Source organism: Gallinula chloropus (assembly GCF_964237585.1).
Source record: "Gallinula chloropus genome assembly, chromosome: 2".
Classification (NCBI taxonomy): domain Eukaryota; kingdom Metazoa; phylum Chordata; class Aves; order Gruiformes; family Rallidae; genus Gallinula; species Gallinula chloropus.
In genome coordinates, this window is record NC_140086.1 from 146442915 (window position 1) to 146470547 (window position 27633).

A 27633-nucleotide genomic window follows, 5' to 3' on the forward strand; every position below is an offset into this window, starting at 1 on the left:
GGATTTACATGCATAGTCTGTAAGATGGCTTCTACATACAATTTATTGTTATCTAATCATAATTGCATCAGCAATTCATAACCCAACCCTGCCCATACTCTAGTCAGGACAGAATTCTCATCAGCCTCATGCTGCCTGGCAGCTTCATCAAGTCTTTTGAATTTATGCCTAAGTACAGAACACTGACCAAGAACATCAACAGTAGGGCTCATGCCATAATCTACACATTGCAATGGACTTTTCCATAGCATCTTTACCTTGAAAGTAATAAGATGCACCATATTATGTAAAACATACTGGAGAGTGCTCTTTGAAATGGCAACATAAAAGAGATTACAATGACTAGGGCTTGAAGCCAATTTGAACTGAGTGATTGATTCTACAGGAAGAAGAGAAAAAAGGTTTTGTAGATGGCAACAATGAATGCATAATTTGGTACATTAAGGACTCCTGAGTGACAGTTCACCATCTATTTAAACATCCATATCCATATGTATATGTATACTCTGTGTGTGTATATTGTTCTTGTTATTTCTTATGTTAAGCTTCTTTGAATAGCTCTTTACATACAAAGAAACTATTTCTGATTAGCTGAATGCCAAAAATAACTACCTGGCATTCTGCCCTTGTGCATTAAGCCCAGTATCTCTCAATTAAGAAAACTAATTTTAGTATCTGACAATTTTGTTAAGATATTATTCCATAAGCATAAGAATACTTTAATATTCTTCTTCCTTATTCTTGCCAAATTAGAAAGAAACATTTCACATAGTCACAAGGGTAAGACTGGTGCATGGAGCTAAACAATTGCAAAAAGCTGCTCTGTGTATTTCTGTGGTTTGGAAGTAGTGCCAAGTCGGAAGGAAAAGACATTCTCTGCATTTTCTAAAGCAAGATAAATACAGAAAAGAAATATAGATGAAAGATGGAACTGCTATCTATGGACTCTGCCAGATTCCTTGGCTTTTTGGCACACCTATTGAAGCTGGCAGACTTAGCCAGTAGCAATCTTTTCCATTAAAAGGAATAGCATATATTTTGGTTTAACATATTTTGTTTGTGCATTTTTAAGCTTCAAAAATGTCTATTTAAATTTTTTTTAATGATTCCTTCTGCACAGTTGGCTGCAATTGCACTTATTTGAAGCGGCTCATTTATCACTAAAAGAGCTGCAGGGCACAGCTACTGTTAAACAGCTCCAACAAACCTACAGCTTAGTGGGACAAGCTTCTTTTTACAAGACTAAAAGATGTTTAAAATGTGCCAAGAGGAGCTTTATGCCAGCCTCTAGTTATCCAAACGTTACTAAATTAGAGGCCTCCTGAAGCACAGAGTTTGAGCAAAGATAAGCTGATCTCTCTTAGGTTCCTGTTTTTTCCCATCCAGGATCATCCAGATTTTAACAGACCACTTACTACCTATCATAAACTTTACTAATGTGAAATTTTGAAAAATAATGTAAAGTCTGAGGTTTACTCTACACTGAAGCCACACTTCATTACCTTTGGCAATGATGCAAAAGCAAAATGTTCTACATGTAAGCACTCCTACTTTATGAATGGTGAAATTTTGCTTATTATGAAGGTAAAGGCTTACTGGTTTCAGTTTCCTGGAACTGAAACTGTGAGGAAAATGTTCACACCTGGCAGTTGTTAACACAATATAAATTGCAGTGGTGCAACATTGTCCATTTTCATTAATCCTTCTGAAACAAAATGTGCCAATATTGGATTTTATGGAACCTTTTCTATCTGAAATGTTAAAATGTGATGGGATCAATACATTGCAGGGTGAAGGGAATAAACATACTTTCTCTAGACAGCAGACATGCAGAAATTTTGCCATCTAGTGCTCTCTCTCTCTCGTCATCCAAGAGCTGTGACACTAATGTATAAAAAGCAATAGGCATCAGCATGGAGTTTGTTCCAAAGACATTGTATCTCCAGCCTGAACTGAAGAGCCTGAATAGTGCCAACTATGACAGCTAAGAAATGGGTTCTTTTAAACTTAAAATATAAATATGTAAATATGTGAATACATACTATTGGACCCCAATAAAATTATTGCATGGCTATTATAGGAAGTATTTTAGGTTTATTTGTAAAAAAAGTATCTTAAACCTTGCTTAATAATGTAAAACTCTACATTATGTATTCAGTGTTCTTACCAAAGGCCCCATAAGAACCAACCAACCCCGTAGTTAAGGAGTAGGTGCCAGTACTTTTGCATTTAATTTTCTAAATTTCAGATACACATGGTTTGTGGCAAAAGTTAGTTTTAGAATGTTTTCAGTACAAATCACTAGTAATTGTCTTCCATATTTTGTAATTCGTATCTATTCATTTCACAAAGATGGTCTTATGAAAGTCTGTTCACATAAAATGGTTAGCCAACACTTCTTGTAGGGATTTATGACTTTAGCAAACAATGACCAATATTCTGGAAGCTCTGCACAATAAAATGCACCAAATGCATTTTTTAATACAGGCATTATAACAAAGTATAAAAGAACTCTCAGAATATTAAATCTACATTTCACAGTAACTTCCATAAATCATGGTTAAACCAACTGGTTTTGTATCTTAAGATCATTACAAGGGGATGGAAGAGCCTATGTGTGATTAACTTTTCTGCCTCCAAGAACAGAACTCAAAAAACCGAAATACCTCTTATTAATTCATCATAGAAATCAGACAATACATTACAGCTGTTTCACCTTCTTAAAAAAAACCAACAAAAAGCTAAAAAAAATCCCATGCACCTTTTGAAGCTATAGTTTGTTGAGAAGATGAGAACAAGCCTGACAGATTAATTCAAAAGAAATAAAAATTAAACAGAAATCAAGTCCCACCCTTAGGACCATGAGTCTTTGGTTTGCCTGCCTTACTGTACTAAGCACTTGAGCTTAAGTTTTCAGCATCCCTGATGAAGCTCCTATAAGCTACAACAATTGATATTCTAGAAGGCATCTATGAATATTTTGTAATACTAAGAAAATGGAGCACTTTCATATTCTGTAAATAATTTAATAAATCAGACAATTGACTAAGGCTAAAGATCAGTTCTATGCACTGGTAGGATGGAGAGACACTTTCAATGTAAAAAAATGTCAGAACATTAATGGAGAATCTGATCTTCTGCATTTTAGATTTTTACTGTAATAAGTTAATGGTTCCTCTAGCCCAAAAGTAAATAGTATGTATGACAGAACAAGAACAGGAAAAAATGGACTTGATCATTGTGCAGCGCAGAAATGCTATCTTTAAACAAACTTGTTTGGATAATAAAAGCAGTTCAGAACAATGCAGAGCTCAACAGAGGCTGATTTACTCTGACTTTGTGTAGCCTTCAGGACAGACACACATATGCAGAAAACTGCCAACAGCACTGGTTATGGCTCCCATATGGTGCAAGTGTCTTAAAGGCTGGGTAACTGGTTACTATCCATTAGTCCTCCTTTTTCACAAAAAGCTTACAGTCAGTATTTGGTATTTATGTTTTATTTATGATAATGGAGCTGAAGCTATGAATTAGCAGTAATTGTATCTTGGTTTGCTTGAAATGTTAAATATGACCCTACAATTTATTTGCTGTTTTTTGTGTTACCCCTCCATTCCTATCTCTGTTCACCTCCACTTTGTTGTGCACATTTAAACTGAATGTTTTCTGGGAACTTTTTTTCTTGTATAGGTAAACATCAGTCCCTAGCAAAGTGAACTACCTATTTTTCATCAAGGAAGGGCTTTAAGCATCTTCACAGTGATGAAGTGCACAGAAATAAATGAATAAACAGAAAAATTAAGACCTTTACTATTCACTATTTGATTCAAGCACATATTTCACGTCAAAACATCAATGGAAATTATCTCACCAGGAAGATTTCCCTAAATGTTTTAGGATATTTATGTACCATCTGATCAGGTATTTGCAAATGTAAAATTATACACTGTCAAGCAGAATAGGCATTTTTTATCTTCATACTTTACAATTCTTTTCACAGGCCTTCATCCATTTGTGTCTACATAATACAAAAGCATTTGCCCCTTTCTCAGCCAATGAACCATTTCAGTTTTCTAATGAATCACATCTTTGCCAAACATGGAATCTTTTAGTGTGGAAAGGCAATATTCTGCTTTAAAGGCAGTAGAAGAACACTCAGCGTGTTAGTGTCTTAAACTTTTCCTCTCTAAAAAAATAAAATGTATGAATAGCTTTTGTGGTTGCTTTTAAATTGTGAATTATTCTTACATAAATAAGAGCTAACTCGTCTGACATTTATCAAGTGTACTGACAACAATTAAAATCTGATTTAAACTCCAGAAAGAACAATCAACTTACATCACAAGGTCTAAATTCACTGGTGGTTTACATTAGCAATATTATATAACTTTTACTCCTGTGCATGAAGGCCAAGATTATAGCATGTGAAGGTTTAACCTGGGGAACAGTTTCCAAAAAGACATGGAAATCAAAGTAGAAAATTGGCTGAATATGAGCTTTGAGGGCAATACTGTGGCCAAACAGAATAGTGAAAATCTGTAATGTTCAAACAGAGCTCATATAGAAACAGGGAAGTTATATTACCAGGTTTAGGTATTAATACAGATATTACTGGAATACTGAATTCCGTTCTGAAGTATGTTGAAATTCAGTCCAAAAGGGAAGCTCAAGAACAAAAAAGTCAGAACTGACACACTAACATAATTAATGAATTAAAACGTAGAAATTCCATCAAAGATTACACTTGCTTACTTAGCTAATTGAAAAGATGACATTGGGACAAGTAGTTTGGTTTTACTCAATGTGACTGTATATGAGAAGTTATGCAAGGCTTTTCAGTTTACCAAGCAATAGTATCTTACACGTAATTGCAGAAGATAAAGCTAGACAAACCTTAGGCTACAAATAAGGTGCAAATGTTTTTATGGGGAAGGTATTTAAGTACTGGAACGAGTTATGATGGCTCTAGTGGATTTTCCATCACTGGAATTTTTTAAGTAAAGAGTCAGTGTTTTTCTAAAAGATATACTCTGTTCCAAACAGAAATTGAAGTAATGTCTCTGCTTTGTATGAGCAAGGCTAGTCAGACTAAATCTAAATCATTAAAAAGATTCCTTCTAGTATTATACTGCATGTACCTATGATTATTGAACATGAGCATAGTGTCTAGTTTACTGGATTGTAATCTTATTTAGGCTTTTTAAATATTGGCACATTAACTTTCTTCCAGCCCTGCAACTTCCCCTGTACCGCAAGCTTGTTGAAAATCAACATTCAGGAGGATATTAATTGAAATTCAGCTGTCTGAATGCTAGCTGTTTAGTCTGAGCTAGTCACCTAGACCCCTTCTATACTCAGTAAACTAGGCACTTTCATGAGTCTATTCCTTCCAGATATACTGGGCATGTATTTTCAGCAAGGACAAGTCTGAAGTTGCCTCCCTCTCTTTCCATTGACTACAGAAGGTGTATTAAATCACACTACTTCTAAACTCCATGCCTAAAAATGGGTGAAGTTAGATGAAAGGAACCATCCTTAATGCTCCAAGGATCTTTTTATAAATCCCTGGACTCAAGTTGGTTAGATACAATGATTTAAAACAACTGGCTTTATTAGATCATATTCAAAGTGTGCTTCAGTTCCTGCTGGGCAGATAGTGTCTCATCACCACCATAGCATATAAAAGCTTTTAATCTGTTTTTTTCTAGGAAAAGAAAAAAAAAAATTAATAACTCTTTCTTATTGTGCCATTATTCAGGATTCTGTCATTCCTATCTAATAATGAACTGGACTATATATTCATTTAAACAGGTTCTCCACTGCTTTGGCATGGGATTCACCCCATTACATGTAGTTACCTGCAGTGTAGATGTGCAGATCTGAACTTTGAACATGCGCTCCCATTACAGCCACAGGAAACCAGAAAATACTGTCAGTAGAGACTGAGGTGCCTTATCTTTGCATAAATGTCCAAATTAGGAGAAATGAAACAGTAAAGAATTTATTCCTCCCAACTGACTATTTTAAGAATTTGTGTGACTATTTCAGGTGCACATCTCCACAATACAAGCATTTAAAGTTAAGATGAATGATGACTTTGATGAATTTTGTTATTCCATGGCCTGATTTTGGGTGCTTATTTTCCTTTGTCCTTACTTCTTTTCTTTATTTTAATAATCTCCTCAGAAATGTCACTAGCCTCATCATAAAAGACTGGCCTCAGTACTCAGAACTCTGTAAGCGATGAGGCCATTCAAACTTCCCAGGACATCTTTACAGAGAAATAATAATGATATTCCCCCCCAAAAAAATCTTTTCTATCACACTCTGTAGCAGGCAGTTGGGAGATCTTTCCATGACTAAGCTTGATTGGTCTAAGGTTTCAGCAGCAGTCAACTATATGTAGACATGTTTGTTCCTTTGCAACAGCGACATTTTAAGAGAGAATTTCTGCTGTTTCTATGAAGAATGTGGTCGTGGTTAGATACTTCCAGTTATGTATGACTTCCCTCTCATTGTGACAGACTCCAAGCGTGAAGAACATTACCTGGTACTCCTGCTTATCTTGGCTATAAGCTGCCAATCACCCACTGGATTTCTCTTCTATCTCCAATCCTGAATTCAGGTTGATGCCTGTTCCTTAGTCTTATGTCTAAAATTTTCTCCTGCTTTCTAATGTCCCACATGTCATTACCAGGTCCTTGAAAAAACAAATCTATTTTCCATCACAACCATGATTTTTTACTTCAGAAACAGGGAATATTTTCTGGTGTTTGGTAGAAAGGAAGCATTGATTCATTTGTCACAGGTCATAACCCTTGTTCCATTCCTACTCATAAGAACATCAAGCGTGGAACTGAATATTAAAAAAAGCTACTTCATAAACTGCCTTTCTTAACCTCCTCCAAAATCATCCTGTTTTCCTGCTCAGAATTTCACATTGCAACTGACGTATCAGTATTTCCCAACCTTTCTATCACACAGCCTTGCTTGAGAAAACTGATTGTGTTTTGGGTACAGATATAACAGATGAAAACTTCTAACACTGGTCTTCTCTCACAACAGGTTTCCTGGACAGAAGCAGGTATACGCATGCACGTGGCGTTGTTAATGGTCAGAAGGTCTGATGCTTTGAGAAAGTCTCTAACCATTGTGTCATTCATGCAGAGTGAAGAACACCACTTTAAGCATCTGAGCACAGCACATGAACATGTGCTGAAGAACACCTGGGATTATGCATGTATCACAACCTAGTCAGGAAAAAATCTGTACATAACACCCACTACATAAGTACAAATCATTTATGTTGACATGAACCATCTGACTAGTTTGATAGAGTTTCTCTGAAAACAGTCTGCTAAACTTCCATTATTTTTGGTTTCTGAGGGACTAGCAAGAACTACTCCTTCAGGTAAATTAGTATCTTCCAAGGAGTTTATTTTTTACTGCCTGCAAGCAAATGGGCAATAAGAAATCATAATGTTTCTTTTCCTTGTTATGCATTTGGTTCAGAGTCACCTCCTGGCTATGAAGAGATTCCATTTACCAAACTGAACAACTTAACAGCATGAATCAACAGTGCAGTCTTTTAAGGTTAGAAGTAATTTCACTGATATTCTGAATCACTTCCAAAAATCCTTCTCAAGACTTTTGCATATTGTGACACTTAGCAGGTATGAAGAATTATTCCAGATCCTTCATAGCAATGTGTGGCCACAGGTGGTTTTATCTTAATGCTATTTAACCTCTTAAATCTTGGTCAGATTCACTGCATTTTAAAAATTCTTCACAGAACTAGTTTTGCTTGCGGTCAGACTGCTTTCCCCCAAAAAGTGAGATCTTGTGAACTACAGAGGAGGATTAATTAAACCTCATGGAAGTATTTCAAGGTATGTGGGTAGCACTGCATCTCTTAGTCACATACATTTGTAGACCTGACCTAAAATTCAAGTGAATTTTCTGTTCATGGAATGAATATTCATTTCTGAATGATACAGAGTGGAATTCAGACACTTTATCCTACACATCTCCCTAAGTATCTAAACAACAGAGTGATTAAATCTGTTCTTCTGACAGTATTTCTTCTGATGGGTGTCATCTGACAAAGTATAGTCAAGAATGTTTCTGCCACATTGGACGGGGTGACTGTTTCTGGATACTGATTGGGAAAGCCCATTATCACAACTATGGCTGTTTTCCCTAATTGAATATGCCATGTATGTGCCTCAATAAAGTGAATCGGGAAGCTGGAGAATACTGCCTAAATATCAAAAAGATAGCGACATAGTGGTTTGCAAAGACTGATTGTTATTTTCACATTTCCTATCATTTTCATTATTTGCCATCTGATACAAATCACATGATCTGAATCACAGTATCATAGCATTGGAAGCTACCTCAGGAGGTCATATAGTCCAACTGCTTGGTCAAAGCAGGGTCAACACTGAATTCTGACCAGGTTGCTGATGGCTTTGTCAAGTCAGGTTTCTAAATTCCCTTGGGTGAAGATTCCACAGCCTCTATGGAGTTTTCCACTGGTTCACTACCCACACAGATTTTTTTCCCTTATATACACATGGAACCCATCAGATTCATTTTATGACCATTGTCTGTTGTTCTCCTACCATGCAGTTCACTAAAGAGCCTGCCTTTGCTGCCTCAATAAATTTAGTTTAGATGCTGGCAGACTGCTATTAGGCATTGCTGCCCAAAGGCCTTCTTTCTCAAAGCTAGCTCAGTTTCCTCACAAGTCATCCCCAACCATCCTGGTGGCCCTTCGCTGGATTTGCTCAGACTAATCCACATCTTTCTTGAAGTGGGAGCCCAAACTGAACATAGCACTCCTGATGTGATTTAGTATGTGCTAAGTGACTACCCCTGGCCTATTCTCTTGCTAACACAGCCCAGGATCCTGCTAGCCTTCATCACTCCCAGTGCACCCTGCTGGCTCATGTTCAGCTTGCTGAACCTACAGTCCAGGTCTACCCTGCTACCCTGGCTGTCAGTCTCAATATAGACCAAAATGCAGCTGCTTCCTGTCATACTACTATTGTGCATCTTCTTATATGATACAAATATATGTGTGTGCTGGCACCATGATGAGGATTGGTCATATATCCTCTCACATGTTCAGGGCATTCATAATTATGAGATGTGAGGTACTTCCACTTCAGTTCTGTCATGGACAAGTGCACCATGAACAAGAAGTTCAGGTGCAACAAACTTAACCTAAGTTTGGTTATTTTGCAGTGTTATTATTCCTTTTATGAGTTCATATTATAGTAATTCCAGAATATTGTGCAAAATAAAAAATTAAACATGTACATCCCTATTTATGTGCAAGTGCAAATAAATATTATTAATTAGTTCAAATATTTTAAATAGGACTGAAAAATTAAGATGAACATAGACTGAGGTAGAATTCTTAGAAAAGTGCGTAATCAGAATTGGCCTTATACAATATGTTCAAAGTTAATATGCTACAACTAATAAAGCCTAAAACCTGCATAATAAAATGAATGAAAAAAACCCAGATAACAGGAGGGCAGAAAATGGATTGCATCAGCTGAGTGGAAAGATGAGCAACATCACAAAGTCATCAGACACTAGTTTGAAATGGAGTTGTAGTACAGTATATACTCCTCTGTGCTGTATATATACATATATATATAATGTATACATAAAGTACAATGCAACTGTGATGGGAAAATCAATCATAGAATCATAGAACGCATTAGGCTGTAAGGGACCTTTAAAGGTCATCTAGTCCAACCCCCCTGCAGTAAGCAGGGACATCACAGAATGTGTTAGGTTGGTTGTTACTTTCCAACACTGAACGGGTAGCTTAGATTTGAGTCAGTTAAAACACTCACATTTAAACTGAGTCTTTTAACATTTTTGACTGGAGGATCTTTTTAACCTGACTACAGATATAGTCAATTCCAGATAAATGTATGATAATGCAGGACCATTAGACTGTGACAGAACTGAAACTGCTCACAATGAAGTGCAGTGCATTAGTGCAGGCATAAAATCAGCAATAACATTGCATCATAAGTCAAGTCTTATGGTCAACACACTTACCTGAACATGAAGTAAAATTAAAAGCCTGCAAACAGTGAATCTGTCAAGAAATTTATGAAAATTGAGAACTCCTAATATCTTCATCTTTGAGGCCATAATCCTTCTCTCTCCTTTGCCAAACTCTTCTGGCTTCAACTACTGAGATAACACTTTGCTAGAAAAATCTTTTTGAGAGAAAAGTTCTTTCTAGGGTAAGGTCTCTGCAGAATGTGCTCATAATTAGCTCCTAAATTAAGAATTTTTATAAATGCAGAATTCACTGAAACAGCTCCAGGTAAACTAAGACTTGTATTATTCTTTATCAATTTTCCCCCAAATCCAGTTACACTCAGTTCATAGGTGACTTTCTGCCATACTAGGCAACTATCCATTAAGACAACTATTGCAAAACTCACTTGAGAATGTCAATATGGTGATGTAATGCCATTACCAGCCTAGGACAGTGAAGTCAAGTACTCTCTACATGAATGTCCACATCATATTTCCATTCCCAACAACCACCTACCTGTAATACCTTTATCAATGAAATACCGTTCCCTAAATCACTACTTGACCAAACATTTTTAAGATAAAGTTCAGAAAAATTGATATACACAGCAGTATTCAAGAACTATATCAAATGAAAGATCTATTCTTTTGACCATGCCAACCCCCTTCAATAATTTGAACTCCAAGAAAAACGTTCCTCACCTTCACCACTCCATTTTCATGCATAGTGATACAGTTGCTGGGATCCTCTGAAAGTTGATATAAAGCCTGGGCTGTAGCTCTATGAACTGATGGATCGTGTGACTTCAAGTAACGTACTAAAGGTGCTACGGCCTTGGTCTCTCCAAAGGCGACTCTATTGCTCCCCCACATGCAACACTGGGAAATGGCCTCTGCTAAGTGACGTCTTAATTTGTCATTGTTCTGAAGAAGGTAAAAACATAATAAAGACAACATAATACAACAAAAAAAACATGGGAAAGCAGAATGGTATTCTCAAGCACCTTTAAGGCATCCTAATTTACAAAAAAATTAATGGGAAAGCAGAATGGTATTCTCAAGCATCTTTAAGGCATCCTAATTTAACTGCAGCACGACTGAAAACTAGAGAGAGCTGTAAGGCATGGAGCTAGTAGTCCCTTATTCTCTTTGTAGGAAGTGCTGTGAATTTTTATATTATTTCAAAGGTGCTTTTAAGCTGACTGGAAATTAAATAAGGTTAGTATTAAAATGTAACATAGATCCACATCAATGAGATTCTCTGCATGGTTCAGATTTATTACTCTCGATCCATTTTGATTTTTTCATACAGCAGCTGCATCTCTCAAAAGCAATGTTCAGTGACAGTGACTGAAACTCATCTTCCAAAACAATCTCAGCACCAATTACAGAGATTTTTTCATGTCCAATAGATATCTCATAGAGGAAGGCTTCTAGAGTTCTTCCTTGTAGCTGCTGCAAAATCTATATCTCTCTTCATAACCTTTTAGTTGGATATAATGAAGTCTGATATAAGAAATTCAGATGCTTAGTATAACACATTTAGATGCTACTTACTGTGTTTGCTAGTTTGGACAACAGAGGGATGACTCCATGATCTGTTATAACAGCTAAATTTTCTTCATCTTTAGCTATATTTGTAATGGCTGCACATACACTAGCTAAAACTTCTTTATTCTTTGATTTTAGCAAATTGACTATCAGTTCCAAGCCACCAACAAAGGATCGAACCATTTCCCCAGCATCCTAAATAAGAATCAAAAGCAACATTATTTTTAAATACTCAATCTGTATTTACATGCAAATGTTAAAAAAAGAGATTGGCGTGACAAAATTATTCAAAACTGCAGTTATTGCTGTGTTGCCTTCACCAAGAAATACAGCTAATTCAGAACTCAGAACTCTCTTGATTGACATATGAGATTTGGACTGCTTTGCATACCACCATCTAGGCAGGAATTAAATGCCTAAATAAAGCTATCTAGTGTTATTTTAGATACCACAGGGTGTTCTTTACAACCTCAAGCTGTCACTCCAGAAGGGTGCAAGTCTCCCGTATCTGCTGTGTTTGCCAGGTCAGTGCCTCACATACCTTAGGGCATCTAAAACAACACAAGACACCCCTATTTAGGCTCTCATAGTGTTTTCTATTTCCTACATTAAGTCTGGTAGGAAAGACAAAGGAAAGGTAACATTTTCTTGTATCAAGGCAAATGAGTATTCAGGAATATTTAAGAGGGGAGGTTACTGAAGTCATGACAGCAACTGGTGCTGGACATGGTGTTCCTATGGTGCACCTCAGAGAACGAACAATTAATGTAAGCTATGACTAAAGGACCCAAACACAACCCTGGAAAAATGTCTAAGTATGGTCTTAGGGAAGAAATAGAAAACTCAACAGTGTGCCTTGATCCTGAATACAGTATGCAGATCTGCTCCATTTTTTTCCACCTTGAAAAAGTTATAGTAAAATTAGAAAAGGTTTGGAGAAGGACACAAGAATAATCAAAGGTAGGGAACTGCTCTGTAGACTGAATAACTAACCAACCAAGACATGCAAGGCTGTAAAAGAGAAAACCAAGGAGCAGTTTGGTAGAGTTGTATAGAATCTTGAGTAGGATACAAAGGGCACAAAGGCATTGCTCTAGGAGAAGAACTGGGAGCATCAGATGAAATCAGCACATGGTACATTTGGAATAAAATAATTTTCAAACAAAGCATATTTAATACATTGAAGTCCTTGGAGCAGAATTGCCACGGCTGTTAAAATTTTACAGGTTAGAAATTAATTAGACAAATTCACAGGAAAATAAATCTTTTAAGGGTTATTGAATAAAAAAAAATATTCCCTCTGATTTAGAAAGTTTCTGAGCCACAGATTTCCTGAAGGTGGAAGAGCATTCTGGGGAGGGGAACCACAGCTACAAGTTTGCTCTGTTCTACCTTTCCTTAGGCATCCCTTCTGGGCTAGTATGAGAAACAGAATACTTGTGTCAGTGAACCTCTGGCATGACAGCACCAGCTCTTCTCTCACTCTCATGTTTATTAGTCAACTCAAATTATCATGCATATGTTTACAGGTGTATGTGTAAAACAGAGAAAACCAGCAGGTTTGGCACTCTGAGACTCAACTCACTGGTACAGAATTAATTTGGTTGCTCAAGCAAAGAGAAACGGGCAGTACCTAATAAAGAGATACGCAGCATTTAGTACTTCATGTACCCTTAAAAGCAGACAGCACATAAAGTTTTGTTTTGTTTAAGCACAGATTCTTAATTAAGTTACACAGTCACTGACTAATGCTGTACACCAAGATTCATTTCACTCAGTTAAACTGAGGTGCTTGAAAAAAAATTACACACATATATATTTCTTTGGTAAGATCTATCTTTCTATCTATCTTTCTTTCTATCTATCTATCTATCTATCTATCTATCTATCTATCTATCTATCTATCTATCTATCTATCTATTCCTTTGGTAAAATGTTCCACGATGCCTGATTACATTATTTTAGACAATGTCTTTGCACTCTCCCTGTGGACAGAAACAATGCTGGAATAGAAAACAATCTACTACTTTGATTTTTTTATATGTTTATTCAATCTGTAGGAAACATTCTACCAACAACCATCTAGAAGGTGTTCCCAGGACACCTAGTTATACAGAGACTGAAAGCCACACTGCAGAAGTGCAGCGAGATTTTCAGAAATTTCCTTGTAAATGTAATAATCAGGAAAAGTGTAGATGGAATTTCATGTGCCTAACCTGATACAGGACAGAGATCACTGTTGGCTAGAACTTCAAGTGTTTTTTGACAGTCATCTAATTTTTATGGAACTATTTACTAATAGTATGCCGTTAGTGTCCAAATCACACCCTTCACAAAGGGTACTGAAAATAGGAACTGAAAATAGGTCAGAGGAGATTATTGGTGACCTCGTTGTAGCGCATCTGCAGCTGGCATTTCATGGCCTGGTGTCACAATTGTTATTACACTGGAAAGAGAGTAAAAGTGTCAGCAGAAACTTAGTAGAAAAAACTAGCCCATGCACCTCAGTGACAGTAAATGTGCACAGATGAAAAGAAAGGTCTGTAAGTGGAATTTCTTTCCTTTGCTTCCTTCAACAGATCAATAGGAGAATTTTGAATAAAAACTATCGGACACTCTCCTGAAACCCTTCTGGGCTGAAAGGTCTTGGGACTTCATAGAAGTGCAAACATGGACAGTATGAACTTTCCTAAGGCTAGGGAGTGACCCTGAGACCAAGAATGGTTTTTGTTATATTTACTCCTTTTTTGGGGGTTGATTTATGAACAAAGTAGGGTCCAATTGTATTCTGTTAGCTTTGCTGAGCAAATCCATCAAATTGCTCATGGACTTGGTAATTAAAAATTCCACAAGATGCTGCAGTTCATCTTTTTTAGTTCTGGGTCAAATTGCCAAACAGAACTCATAGCTGTGATGTTTCCTTTCCACTGGAAGCAAAAGCAATGAGTAGACCCTTCAGGAATGAAACGCATTCCACCTCAGGCAGTGCAGTTCTTGAGACTGGAAGGGAGAGGTTAAAGCCATATAGTGTGAGGGTCAAAACCACTAACCACAGCATGTGGAAAAATGCTGGTATCCAAGAGCAAACCTTGTGCTGAAGTCCTAAAAAACCCAGAATGAAGAAATAACAGAAGCTCTTACAGAAATTACAAGAGAATCTAAATATTTATGTAGAAGAAGGACAATACAGATTTGTGACTCAGAAAAGCAGTTGAGAGAAATAAAGAAAGGCCATGCTCTGCCACTTCTATTACCATGAGCTGCATGTAAAGGGATGAGGATGACAGCATGTTGATATGCTATCATAGAAAAAAAAAATTAAATTTGTCCAAGGGCAGTAGATAATGGATTACAGAGAAATACTTCTACTCAGAAATTTCTTACCTGAACATGCTTGAGAGCTAAATGACCAGACACAGAAGGAAAGAAAATGAGATATTTTATATTCACTTCCTTGAAACTTACTGCAGAAGTGTGCATACCTCTACTTTGTTTTTAAATATTGGATTAACAAATGAGAAATGTTTCTTCTGTTCGATAGGTAAACTCTACAGTAAAGTATCTACGATTCGAAAGACTCCCTGCTGTACATGTAAATGATTACCCTTTTCTGAATGGTTCAGGTATCTATGTATTACTATTCATATTCTTGAAAGATATTTCATAAAGAGATAAGATAATCTGTATCCCATCTTAAGGAACTAATGTCTACATTTTATATTTTCCTACCTGTACTTCGTTTCTTTCCAGGTGATTATAACCCTACTTGTTAAATTTCTCATCTGACAAGCTTATGCTTTCCACATTTTGTGAAGGAGTACAGTCCAATTAAACTGATGGAATAATATATAAACAATTCAGCAGTAAGTAAAAGAAAAGAGTTTCAATAATCATCCATGAAACCAACTAAACACAAGGACAGAACCTTCTACCAGTGATGAAAAGCAGAGGGAAACTGCAGAAACCACATGTCAGGAAAGTTTCCCAAATGTGATTGTGGGTGTAGTCTGGTGGTCTGTGCAAGACAAAGAGAAAAATAAAGAAGCAAGAAATCTGAAGAACAATGAGCAGAAAGAAGGACAGAAATGAGAGCTCTAAAGCCTGTTATGTTACTTACAAGATTTTTTTTTTTAACCAAAGAAACAGAAACAACAAATGCAATCTTTTTGGTATCATGTACCAAACCCACATTCTTGCTTTGTACAGTAAATTTATACTTTTTCTTTTACAGGAAGATGTGTATTTATTATATACAATTGCCACACTTTAAAGAAGAAATTATATGAGGTTGTGTCTGTGGAGGTCTGGCTTTAATTCTTTTGAATCTATGTTCTTTGAGTATACTTGCATTAATGATCAGATAGCTGTTCATACTAAAAAGCCTGAAGTAATTTCTGTCATTTTAGTTCCAATTCCTGACAGGCATTTTAATCTATATTTATTTTTGCAACAGAAAAAAAAAATTATATAGCATGTCTTTGGAAATCTTAAAGAACATCTTAGAATACAGTTATATAAAAAAAATTGAAAGAAGAATGCATCTAAGTGAATTTAGGTAATTTACCCCCTCTCTTACCTATTGTACCAAAATAATACTTCTTAGTTGTCCTAATAAAGCTAGTCAGTTCGACTTAGCAGGAAAAAAACAATTATGGTATGAATAAAGTCTAAGAAACAGTCGTTACAGATTAAAATATTGATAGTGTCAATATTCAAAATATTGAATACTCAATTTTCAAAATTGGTTTCAAAGGGAGTAAATTGGTTTCAAAATTGGTTTCAAAGCTCAAGCAATAAAAAAAACCCCAAGTATATGGCCAGCAGAGTTACCTGCTGTGCTAATAAAAGCTTCATCCTGCTACTCTTTAATCACTTATTTTGATCTTGTTGAACTGCATAATTATTAACAAAATTTAGTTAGCTTTCCCTTTTCACTTATTTCTCCACTGGCTTCTGCCAAGAGCAGAAATATTGTGAGATAGACCAGCTTTATACATATTTTTTAAATTAGGAGCAGAAAGCATTACAATATTTGCAGAAAGACAGATTTGGAAAAATCACTTGATCTTTGCACTATTTATACAAGAAGAACATTTGGGATTTTTGAGTTCTCTTGTCATCATATGGTTTTCTGTAGTTATTTTCATTAAGTAAATAAAGTTCATCAGCCTTAAGTTGAGATACGCAGTTCTTGTAAAAGAACTACTGAATTCTTTTGTAACTGAATTCCTTTCTTATTTCTTTCAAAGTGAATACTGGTTTCTTTATTTGAAGGATTTAAAGCTAAATACCGTATTACAAAAACACATTATGTTTATCTTTAAAAATACTCCACTTGAAAGATAAAAGTTTCGCCTCTAAAACCAATTTCACTCTTAGAACATCTTAAAAAGCTTAAGGTGTCAAAGCTAATTTGTCAAATTGAATTGCTTTTGCCCAAAAAAGTGATGGCATGGCTGTGCAAATAAACTTGAGTTATCAAGAAACATCTTTAAACTACCTTTTGTTAATGAAGCTGCCCATTTCCATACCCTATTGCCAACTGAATAATTTACCATCATAACGCATAACCCAATTTAGAACTCAAAGTAAAGAAATGCAAGAGATAAATTTCCATATTATAACTCTTCAGTGAAAAGGGAAATGCACAGTTTATCTGATGAAATTTCTATTAATTTTTCTTATTAAACAACAGCAGATCAGCAACATGAATTCTGTCTTCTGCACCTCAGCAAAGCATCTGAAGCCAGAACAGGAAAGCAGAGTGATGTGGCTCCAATACTACTCTGTAGCCTGGAAGAGCAGAATTCCTCACTCCTGGCTCTTCAGTGATTTGATCATTGCACAGTTAAATACTTGGCAATTATATTGCTATTGATAATTTAAAGACACAAAACCAAGGTCCACTATCCGAGCGTATAGCCCAGGAAAGCATGCAATGTGTGTCCTCCAAAAGACGGTGGGGGGAAAAAAAGAAGTCTCTGTAGTCACTCATGTAACTTCTAATAGTCTTTTTGTCTATTGTTTTCCTTAGTTTTCAGTCTGGCAGACTACACCTACTCTTCCTCCCCCTGCTCACAACTCTCACTGAAGTACATTTCTGGGTAAATGCCAAAACCCTAATTTTTTCACAGAAGGAGTGAAACTGCTGATATCAAAGTCCTTTGAGGCCACAATAAGCATCATCATTTGCTTTAGATTACTTTGAAAAGCATTTTATTAAAGGAAGTATGAGAAACAGATAACATTGAGTAACTAGAAAAACTAAACATTGTTTCCATTGGTTTTGAACTGAATTGGATCCAAGTAAGTGTCTAAGCAAAGTTGTAATTATTAATATATTTAACAGATAGTCATCACTAATATGTAGTTTACTATTGTAGAGATGCAAGGCAGCAATATTGGAGTGTTCTGAGGATGGTATAGGTGAACAATCAATGCAGTGACAACGCAAACTAATAAACCATTATAACAATTATTGTTTGTGTCTTTGCAAGTCTGGATGGTTCCATAAATTAGAGTAGCATATGAGAAGGCAATCATATCATATTGTACCACTTACCATTGCAGACCACTGAGAATCTGAACAACAAGCATGAAGTATAAAATATGTTATAGTTCAATCAAAATCTTCTGCTATGAAAAAATGAGTGCTTGAAATTTTCTGGTTTAAGTTATGAAGAAAATCAGACCCAGTGATCTCCATGCTGTTTTCTTCCCTTAAGATCTATGGAAGTTCCATGTGGCAAGTGAGGGTACAGTTAGGAAAAAAGTAAGATGAAAAAGAAGGGATGAAAAAAAAAAGAAAGAGGAGGATGGGGTTTAAACTTTTTATAGATTTTTAAAATCCGATTAGCAAGTCTAATTTAGAAGTACAGAAGCTACATGACAAGCTGTTGACTAGCATGTGTAGCTATTATAAACTAAGTTACAAGGAAAGCTGGTCAAATATTTTCCAGTGGAACAGTATTCCATCAGAAAATGCTAATGGAATGGAACCAAAACCTTCCATAAGAACACAACGACTTCTTGAAAAGTTTTGACAGAAACCAGGCAGAAAGGCAGGCTAAATTACCAACGTGCCTCTTCATCTTTTCTCTTGTCAGCCAGATGGCTGGCGAGTAGCCTGCCAGGCTGCTTGGCTTCTGGTTTTCACAGAATCCCTGACTTCTTGCGTGATGGGCTGCCAAACAGCTGGAAAACCAGGTCTCCAGGAGCTCCTAAACTTTTTGGCTTTTTATGGTCTCCAAGCTCTCAAGCAGCTGCTTTGCATGGAACTTAGGATCTGAGGCTCCCCAATGAGGGAGATATGGGTTAGGCTCTTAGTTTCCTTTTCCTTCCCAGTTTTCAGGTTATGTGTTTAACAGGAACTGTCCTGAATTTGCACATATTAAGAACCTCAGGACAATTTGTGGCAGTCCATCCAGGATCTCAATGGTAGCATATATCTAGGAGGCCCAAACTCCTCGTGATAATTGGTTACTAATCTTCTATGCAGCCTGTGTCAAGAATCATTGCACAGGCTGGTTTTGCTTGTACACTGGCAAGTATAGCAGCCAGCTATGGATTAAATAAGTCAGGTCTAACTTGAAGGCCTTCTGAAATCTCCAAGGACCCCGGTACTCTGGAAGAGCTGTGGAGCAAGTAAAAAAATCCTTTTTGTCTCTCTAAGTACTGTTTTGAATTTTAGTTCATAACAAACAAAAGTTGGAAAGCCTACATCAGAGATATCATGGATTAAAAAGTGCATAAAATGAGATCAAATATAGAGAAGTGTGTACAATTTATGTTAAATATGTCCAGAGAAACAAAATAGGAAAATTTAAAGAACTAGTAAGAGCCCTAAATTTGAAATGCCAAGGTTTCTGTATAGAATTGCAAGCAGCATAGCAAGGAAAACAAAGAAAGTGGAAAATGCTGTACATACTCAAGCCGGGAATTTTGACATTACAGGCTTAACCAAAGAATGGTAAGTAAACAAAAATGTATTGGTAGTACTTAAGTAAAAGTTTTGAAATATAAACCAAATTAACAACAGTGTGTGTTATGGGGCATGACTGATCTTTATACACAGCAGTGCTAATTTAGCAAAATGTGCAAACAAAGCATCTTAATTCATTTAAAACAGCAAATAATTTTATTTGTTAAATATCAGAAGAAATTCCAAGTTCAACTACCTTCCTTTGTTACTTTTAGTAATGTTCTCTGTGGTTTTATGCCTATGGTTATGCTAAAATTTCCGTAACAAGCAAAATCTGAGTAAGAATCCTAAATAGCATGGATCATCAGCAGCCTATTTCCCTCCTACAGGCTGCTGGCTTTAGTAGAAGTCACTTCCTGAGTGTATAATTCTTTTGTAAAAGTGAAGGCACTCATACCCATCTCATGACCTCTTAAACCTGCTGTAGTTTGGATTTATTTTTTTTTCACATTCTCTTTCCTCATATGTATGAAATACACAGAGAACTGTATGGGTGATCAACCTTTACCCCACCATGAAATTCCACTGCAGAGCTGAAAGGGATGCAGTAACTTGGGGGTAGGGGAGAATCACACTTTCTCAGAAAAGTGTGAGATGTCATTTTACAAGTACATTTTAAGAAAACAGATAACTTTCCCTCTCTCTTCCCTCAAATCTCCAGTCTCAGACTGTTTACTTAAACTATTTTGACAGACTTTGTACGTAACTGCCTTCCTGAAGTTCTTTGAGAAAGCCTTTCTACTTGTAGCTACAACAAAGGCTAAAACTGAAACTTTGAAAGTTGATACACAAACACAGACAAAGGACAGAGGAAAGGATGAGGCCCAAATTTGCCATTCTTATTCTAATGTCTGCACCCAAAACTCTACTAAATATGGGGCTGGAAAATAACCTCTACAACTGTTGGTTTTGGTTTTTTTTTCATTTCAAGACATACTATTTAAAGGTTACTCTGTGAGGAAACAGGCATTTTCATACAAACTCAAACTGGCAGTGTTCCTCTTCCTGGCACAATGCCCTTGGATGAATTTTATAATAGCCCTAATAACATCTTTGTAGAGTTTCTCTAAATTTTTCTGTTTGGGATGATGTACTTTGGGAGAACACTATAAATACTATTTTTCAAAGAAGCATCATAACCAAATATTGCTGTTCCAACATCAACAGAGTTGAGTAGACTTTTCTTAGCTATTTTTCATAATCATTTGTGTTTCTTGGACTGTGCACTTGCACTTTGTCATTAACAGTGTGCCTGCAGTAGTAACTTTTCCTTTTGGAAGCAAGGAACTAATTAATAAGAATCTGCTTCTATTAAGATAATTCCTTTGAATAAACTACATTCTTGTCTATATTTTAAAGAAATATATGAACTAATTTATCCAAAATCATGAGATATTTGTCAGAGACTCACAAATAGCACTTGCAGGTGCTGTGCAGATTTTCTCAGGAGAATTTTATCACTGGCAGCCTACCTGCAAGATCTTCACAAGAAATTCTTAAGGCTAAAAGTATTTAGAACTAAAGCTGGCATACAGAAGTGATGACCGATACCAAGGGAATATTATGGCTCTCAGAGCTGCAACAGTTGATGTACTACAGTGTACAATTTATATCCTCTATTAAAAAGTCTTAGATCTGTCATGGACCAAATATCACTGACCTACATTATATTGCTGTAACAAACAATATGACTTTGCTGTATTATACTGATAAGATTCTGTTCTATGGGAAGTACGGTGAACCCGCTACCATAATGTAAATGTCCACATATACAATCTAGGGTTACGGGAACTTGGATTCTGCTCCCTTTGCAATTCCTGTTGAACAGCAGACAAACCAGTTAGACCTCAAAGCTCAAAACTGGTTAACACCTAAACATCTTGAGAATTCAAGCCTTGGCTTTTTGTGACTCTTATTCCCCTAATGGTAAAACAGAAATGGTACACTTTCCAATCCTAAACAGATTGTAGGCGGAGTAAGCACAGGAGAGATGGTTGTATACTCATATACTATGGCAAAACTAGCCCTATCCGTATGATAGATTTGCTTCTAAGATTTTATAAATATCATATAAAATAACCTTTAAGTTTTATTTACAGAAAATGACTGTGCAGAAAAATGGATGCTGCACTATGCTGTTACAAAAATTTCTGCCACTATTAGGAAGTTCTATTTCATCCATGAACCCCACACTACAGAAGAGAACCACTACAGCTTTCACAAAAGAACACAAAAAGAAATCAAATCCAGATTCCAAGTTCACAGCTATTTGAAACATGGTTTGCAGTCCCAAGCACACGCCAGAATGTGCATAATCCTTTTAAAGATATATACTTATAACTGCTTTTGAATCAAGCTCTGCATAAACCAAGCTGTGCTTTTTGGAAGATTGTGTAAATTGTTGAATATTATTAACTTTGAATTAAAAAAATGATAAATTTGTTTAGATAGAAACAGTTGCTGCACTTCCACATTGTGGCTATAATCGCTGCTTTATACATATTTCTTTCCATTCAGTGTCAGAGGAAAGGCTATTATTGGTAGGTTTGTTTCAGTGTGCCACTCTGCCTCAGTCTCACACAAAGAACTCTTTGTGGGGTCACAGATTAGCATTTGGGCAGGCAGCCAAGAGAGATGAAAGGAGGATGGCTACACTAAGGATGTACATAGCTTACACTCATCCAATACCCAGGGAAAAAAAAGCAAGAAAAAAAATCCATGCTACCTATAAATTCAGTCGCTGTCCTGTTTCACCTTAGTTTCTGAAAAAGTGCACTACAGGTTGCAGAGTCTTACACATAATAAGTATTATCCCCGTTCTGAGATAAAGTAGTATTTTAACATTCAGTTACAGCAGTTGTTCAAGAGGAAGGTATAGTCATATGTGACAGAGGAGACATGCATACACCCCATTATTAGGTAACAAAAACCTTCACTATACTAGAGTGTATATGTTTGATAAAAAAGCTGGAAAGGTACTTCAGAATAACCAGTGTATTTGAAAAATGGCAAGCCAGCTCCCATTGTGGAAATAATTGTGAAGAAATAGAAAATTCTTAAGTTATTAAAATCAAACCCAAAAGTTTTCACAATACTTTCATCCATATATCTGTATCCACATCCATCTATATAAATTAATAACAACCATTTAGTGCTCACTTTCAAATAGGAAATGCTGCTTGCAAAGAATTCTAGCGCTTTGAAGCAATTTCCTTTTTTTAGGTAGTTGGGATCTCAAATGATACATAGAGGGATATATATTCACGGTACAGTAGAGAGAAGATACAAAAGCTGTATTAAATATGGAAGCAAATTAGAAATGGAAGATATTTCTGTACAAGGATTAAGGACAAAAGTCTACTTAGTATTCCAGGAAACTTCTAATGGGAAGCAAAACCTTCCCTATTTATTTCATCACAAGTCAGTGGTAGGAATTCACTAAAGATGACTTGCAGCTTAAACTCACAATTTTATCTCTATTTGGAAACTGACGCAAAATAAATGAATAGCTCAGTCTTCTGTGCACAACTGACCTGCACAACAACCACTATTCACAACTGGCACTTTTTGTTGGCAGTCTGAGCAGAAAATCTAAGGATTACATTGGCACTGAGTCTGAAATACGCTCTGAAACCAAATGTCGGTCTCTTGAGAACACAGCTGAAGTACCTCATAGTGGAGAACAACTACAACTACCTGTGTTATTCATAGCCTGTGAGTAAAGGCTTTCTGTTTTCAGCATTGTCAGATTTTCAGTATGCTTTACTTGGGAACAGTAAGTTAATGTCCTGATTAAAATATATACTGAAATATATTTTCCAAATGCAGTAAGCACTGTAAAGGCAAACCAGAATGCTATGAATGCTAGATGAAGGACTATTCACTTTTGAAAGTTGAATACATCCATTTTTTTTAAGCACTTAACAGAATGAAATAAAGTAAGCAGGCAACAGCAAAGCATTGCTGGAAATCATCCAAACATAGAAATTATATGTGAATATACACATAACAAGAATATATACATAACAAGACTATTACTTTAAACTTTCTTACCTTAGCATTTTCAATGCAAGGACAAATAGCCCAAGCTGCATTTGCCTGAACATCTGGATTAGGATTTTTCAACAATGACCATAACAAACGAACTCCATCTAGACGGTCAATTATCCTATTGCAAAAACAGACCAGAAAAAGAGATGATGACCTGTGGCATAAGCAATATTAAATTTTATCAGTTTGTTTGGAACACTGCTTTAACAAACAGTAGTTTGTTGTTTGTCACATGCTGGGTTGCTTTATGTAAGTGCTTGTGTTTTATTGTCAGCTAATCGCCATCAACATAGTCATTAAACACTGCTTACCAAAGCAGACGGATTTGAACAAGTGATGTAAAGACAGAATATGTTTTCCAACTAAATCTCATTAATGCTGTTTACTTTTTTTGCAGCACTGTCATTTAAAATGCTTATAGAAGATAAAGTAAGCTACATTATAACCAAAACTCATTTAGATGTGAAAACAAGCATGTGACTTTTTAATGATCTGCATGCAAAGTGAAATCTGAATTCAAGCATACTGGCTTCTTTCATTTAGCAACAAATACTTTCCAAAACAAATATTTATGCCCCAAACTTTGTACTTAACTTTTTATTCAGTCTATGCTTAATGTATTTACCTTGCTCTATGACATATTTTAAAATACTATGTTTCTAATCTAGCATTAGAAATTAAAATGGTCACACCACAGTGCATCCTTTGTTGGGCACGAATAACGTGTAACTTGTTTCCCATGTGTTCCTTACAAACAAGACTAACACTGAACACTATGTTGTAATTTCTTAAACACACTGTAATCGAAGTATCTTCATGACTAGCTGAAAAATGAGTTATCATCAGAATCATCTCTACACCATCTGTGTTATGTTTACATATCAATCAGGCTTGGGGATCGTAACTTTACATTAGGGTTCTGGGAATACCATAAATGGAAATGAAGGTCAAACAAAACTTAATAGCCATTAAAAAAATGCCTTTTTGAAAAAGATATGTTAAACCCAAAGAAGATGAGCTGGAGATATAGAAAAGCAAATATACCTTCAATTTCCAATCTCTAAAGTAAAAAATTAAATTATATATAATGAGACTAAATCTTTAATGTAAATACAAGAGAAATTTAAACACAGATCATGCTTAAAAATACCACATAAAACATCTTATTTGTGTCCATGATATATAAGATTGCCAAGAAACTTTTAAACTAATTATAAAATCAGCATTGTACACAATCCTACCATCATCTGAAGCACAAAAAATAACTAAGGACATGAACTCTATCTAAAACAACCATAGATTTTATTCATAATACTTTTAGGCAAACTGGTGAAACAAATGTTTTTCTAAAAATAATACTTTTTTCTTGCACAAAGCTCTGGTTGAGACACTATAACTTATTTTAGATCTGTTAAATTTAATGCAGATTATTTTACATACTCAGAAACAAAACAGTTGCAAACCAATCATCATTTAAACAGCAAATTCAGAAATTGTAACACATCACCCTCTCCCTGGGAGTGTTCAAGACCAGGCTGGATGGGGCTTTGGGGAACCTGGTCTAGTGGAGGGTGTCCCTGCCCATGGTTGGGACCAGATGATCTTTAAGGTCCCTTCCAACCCAACCCTTCTAGGATTCTATGATTTTATGAACATGATTGCAAACCGCAAAATTACATGTATATATTCAACAGAGTAAATATGATTTAAATAAAAGTTTCAAAACAAGCTTTTAAATCCCTCCAAATCGCCAGAATTTTTAAGCAATGTTACCATAACTTTCCTGTCATTTCAGAAAGTGCAAGGAATTTTTTCCTAGATTGGAATTAATTAAAAAAGAACCCATGAATCTTTCTTCTAGTCAAGCAGAGCACTGACCATTTACCAACATGAGGTACTTCCTCCCAAGAGGGGCTAAATATAAATGACCCAGCTCCAACCAGTACATAAAAGTCATGATAGAAGCCAAACACTGAGCTCAGATTTTTCCACCCCACTTAAATAAACAACCTCTAGGCTGATGTATCTTTCCTTTCTATTTTTCGGAAGCTTCCTTTTCAGTTGAAAGTTTACTTTCATTTTCTGTTCAGTTTTCTTGTATTCTTTTCAAGATAAACTAGCCACCTTCTATGGTTCTTCATAGTTTAAAGAAGAGTTTTGACTTCTTGTTGAAGGTCAGAAAGACCAGGTGCCTCACATCCAACAGAACATCTGGAAGTGTAGCCCTCCATCCACACAACATGTACAAAATCAAACTAAAAAACCAGTACGGACAAGTCTCCAAAGTACATTGTTCCTCTCTGATTACTGCTTTCTCTCAGTTACACTAGATTAAGAACTCTACATACAAGAATGATGCTATTAAATTTTCATATTGGAAGAATTATCATTGTGTAATCACCATACAAGCACAAACCCTTTTATTTTCATCTTGCTGAGAACATATATTTGCCAATTAAAGAAAGCATTGCTAAACAAGTGATTAATGCTTTCTCTGTTCAATTTTTTATCTTTCTATGGTTTCACTGCACAATGTAGCAGATGATGAAACTGGGTGTTAAATAAGCATATCTGCCATAAAAGCAAAGGGATCACTAAAATAAATGGCCCTGAAAAATGTTTCCTCTATAAAAGTTCTTAGACGTTAGTTTCCTTTCCATGTGAAAATTCCATTTTAAAATGGATAAAAATACACATTTAGGTTTCTTTACAAATAGAAAAAGAGATGGGATAGTAGACCTGCAATCTTGAAAACTTCAGCTCTGATGGCATTACACTAAAAAATATTCTGATTTGGTTTTGAATATAGCTTTTGTATTTAATTTTCTTTGCAAAATTTATTATAAAATTATTAGCAAGATGCTTGCAATAAAGCTACTTGTTACAATAAATACAAGCAAAGCACCATAAAATTTGCTTTGGTTGGCATTCAGTTCTGTACTCATCCATAGCTAGCATGTCAGTCCCTCTGCGGTTACAGTTACTTAAATGATATATTTTATAATAATTTGACATGATGATGATAAAATTAAACTACAGTTAATCCTCTTTTAACCATTCAAAGGACTCTTATAGGACACTTCTTTTAATAAAGTTGTAGAACATTTCCTTTGAAAGCTGAAGGGAATCTCATAAAAGCTGAAATAATACAGAATTCAGTTGATATAAAAACTCATAAAATTCAATAGTTTGAAGTTTGAATATTTAAATGCTTTACAGAATACCTGAAATACTGTTGTGGTTTTACGTGGCAAGGTTCAGGTGAAGGGGAGGCTGCAGGGCGGTTTCTGCAAGAAGCAATCAGCTTTCTGCAGGCCCGAGAGTAAACACCAGCTGGGCTCAAGGATGGACCTGCTACTGACCAAGGCCAAACCCATCAGCGATGGTCACAGCACCTCTGGGAATCACATGTAAGAGGAAAAAAAAAACCCAACCAAGCAGCAGCTTTTTGCTGACAGAGAAGGGAGTGAGAAGAAACTTTGCACACAGAGGGGTCAGTTAAGAAACAGAGGCCCCATGGTGGAAGCAGGCTGTCCCCCTGCAGCCCATGGAAGAGGATGGGGAGCAAAGACCCCTTTGCTGGGGTGGGTGGAGACATATGGAAGATGCTGTGACCTGTGTTGGAGCAAGCTCCTGGCAGAATCTGTAGCCTGTGGAGAGAGAGAGGCCCATGTCAGAGCAGGTTTGCTGGGGGGACTTGTGACTCCATGGAGGACCAGGCTGGAACAGTCTGGGCATGAGGGGCTGCACCCCATAGAAGTGACTGACGCTGGGGCAGTCGGTGAAGATCTGAAGCCCTGTGGGAAAGGACTCAGGCTGGAGAAGTTCTTGGAGGACTCTCTCCTATGGGCAGGACCCATGAAGAAGGGAGAGGTGGGGGGAAACTTCTTAAGATTTGGTTTTACTTCTCATTATCCAACTCTGGTTTCACTGAGTGTGTAGTGTGGTGTAATAAATTAGATGGTTCTTTTGTTTTTATT

At 36.1% G+C, this 27633-nt stretch overlaps 1 protein-coding gene across 1 annotated transcript in view; it reads right to left on the reverse strand.

The window, feature by feature from the left end:
• Positions 1-27633, reverse strand: part of LOC311188867 (outer dynein arm-docking complex subunit 2-like) — a gene marked incomplete at its 3' end in the record, with an annotated part of 69814 nt that overhangs the window by 10974 nt on the left and 31207 nt on the right. Inside the window, exons 8-10 of the mRNA XM_084260416.1 lie at positions 23657-23771; positions 11629-11817; positions 10774-10995 (exon numbers count right to left, since the gene is read on the reverse strand). Coding sequence (XP_084116542.1) covers positions 10774-10995; positions 11629-11817; positions 23657-23771 — 526 coding nt within the window. The remainder of the gene's footprint in view (positions 1-10773; positions 10996-11628; positions 11818-23656; positions 23772-27633) is intronic.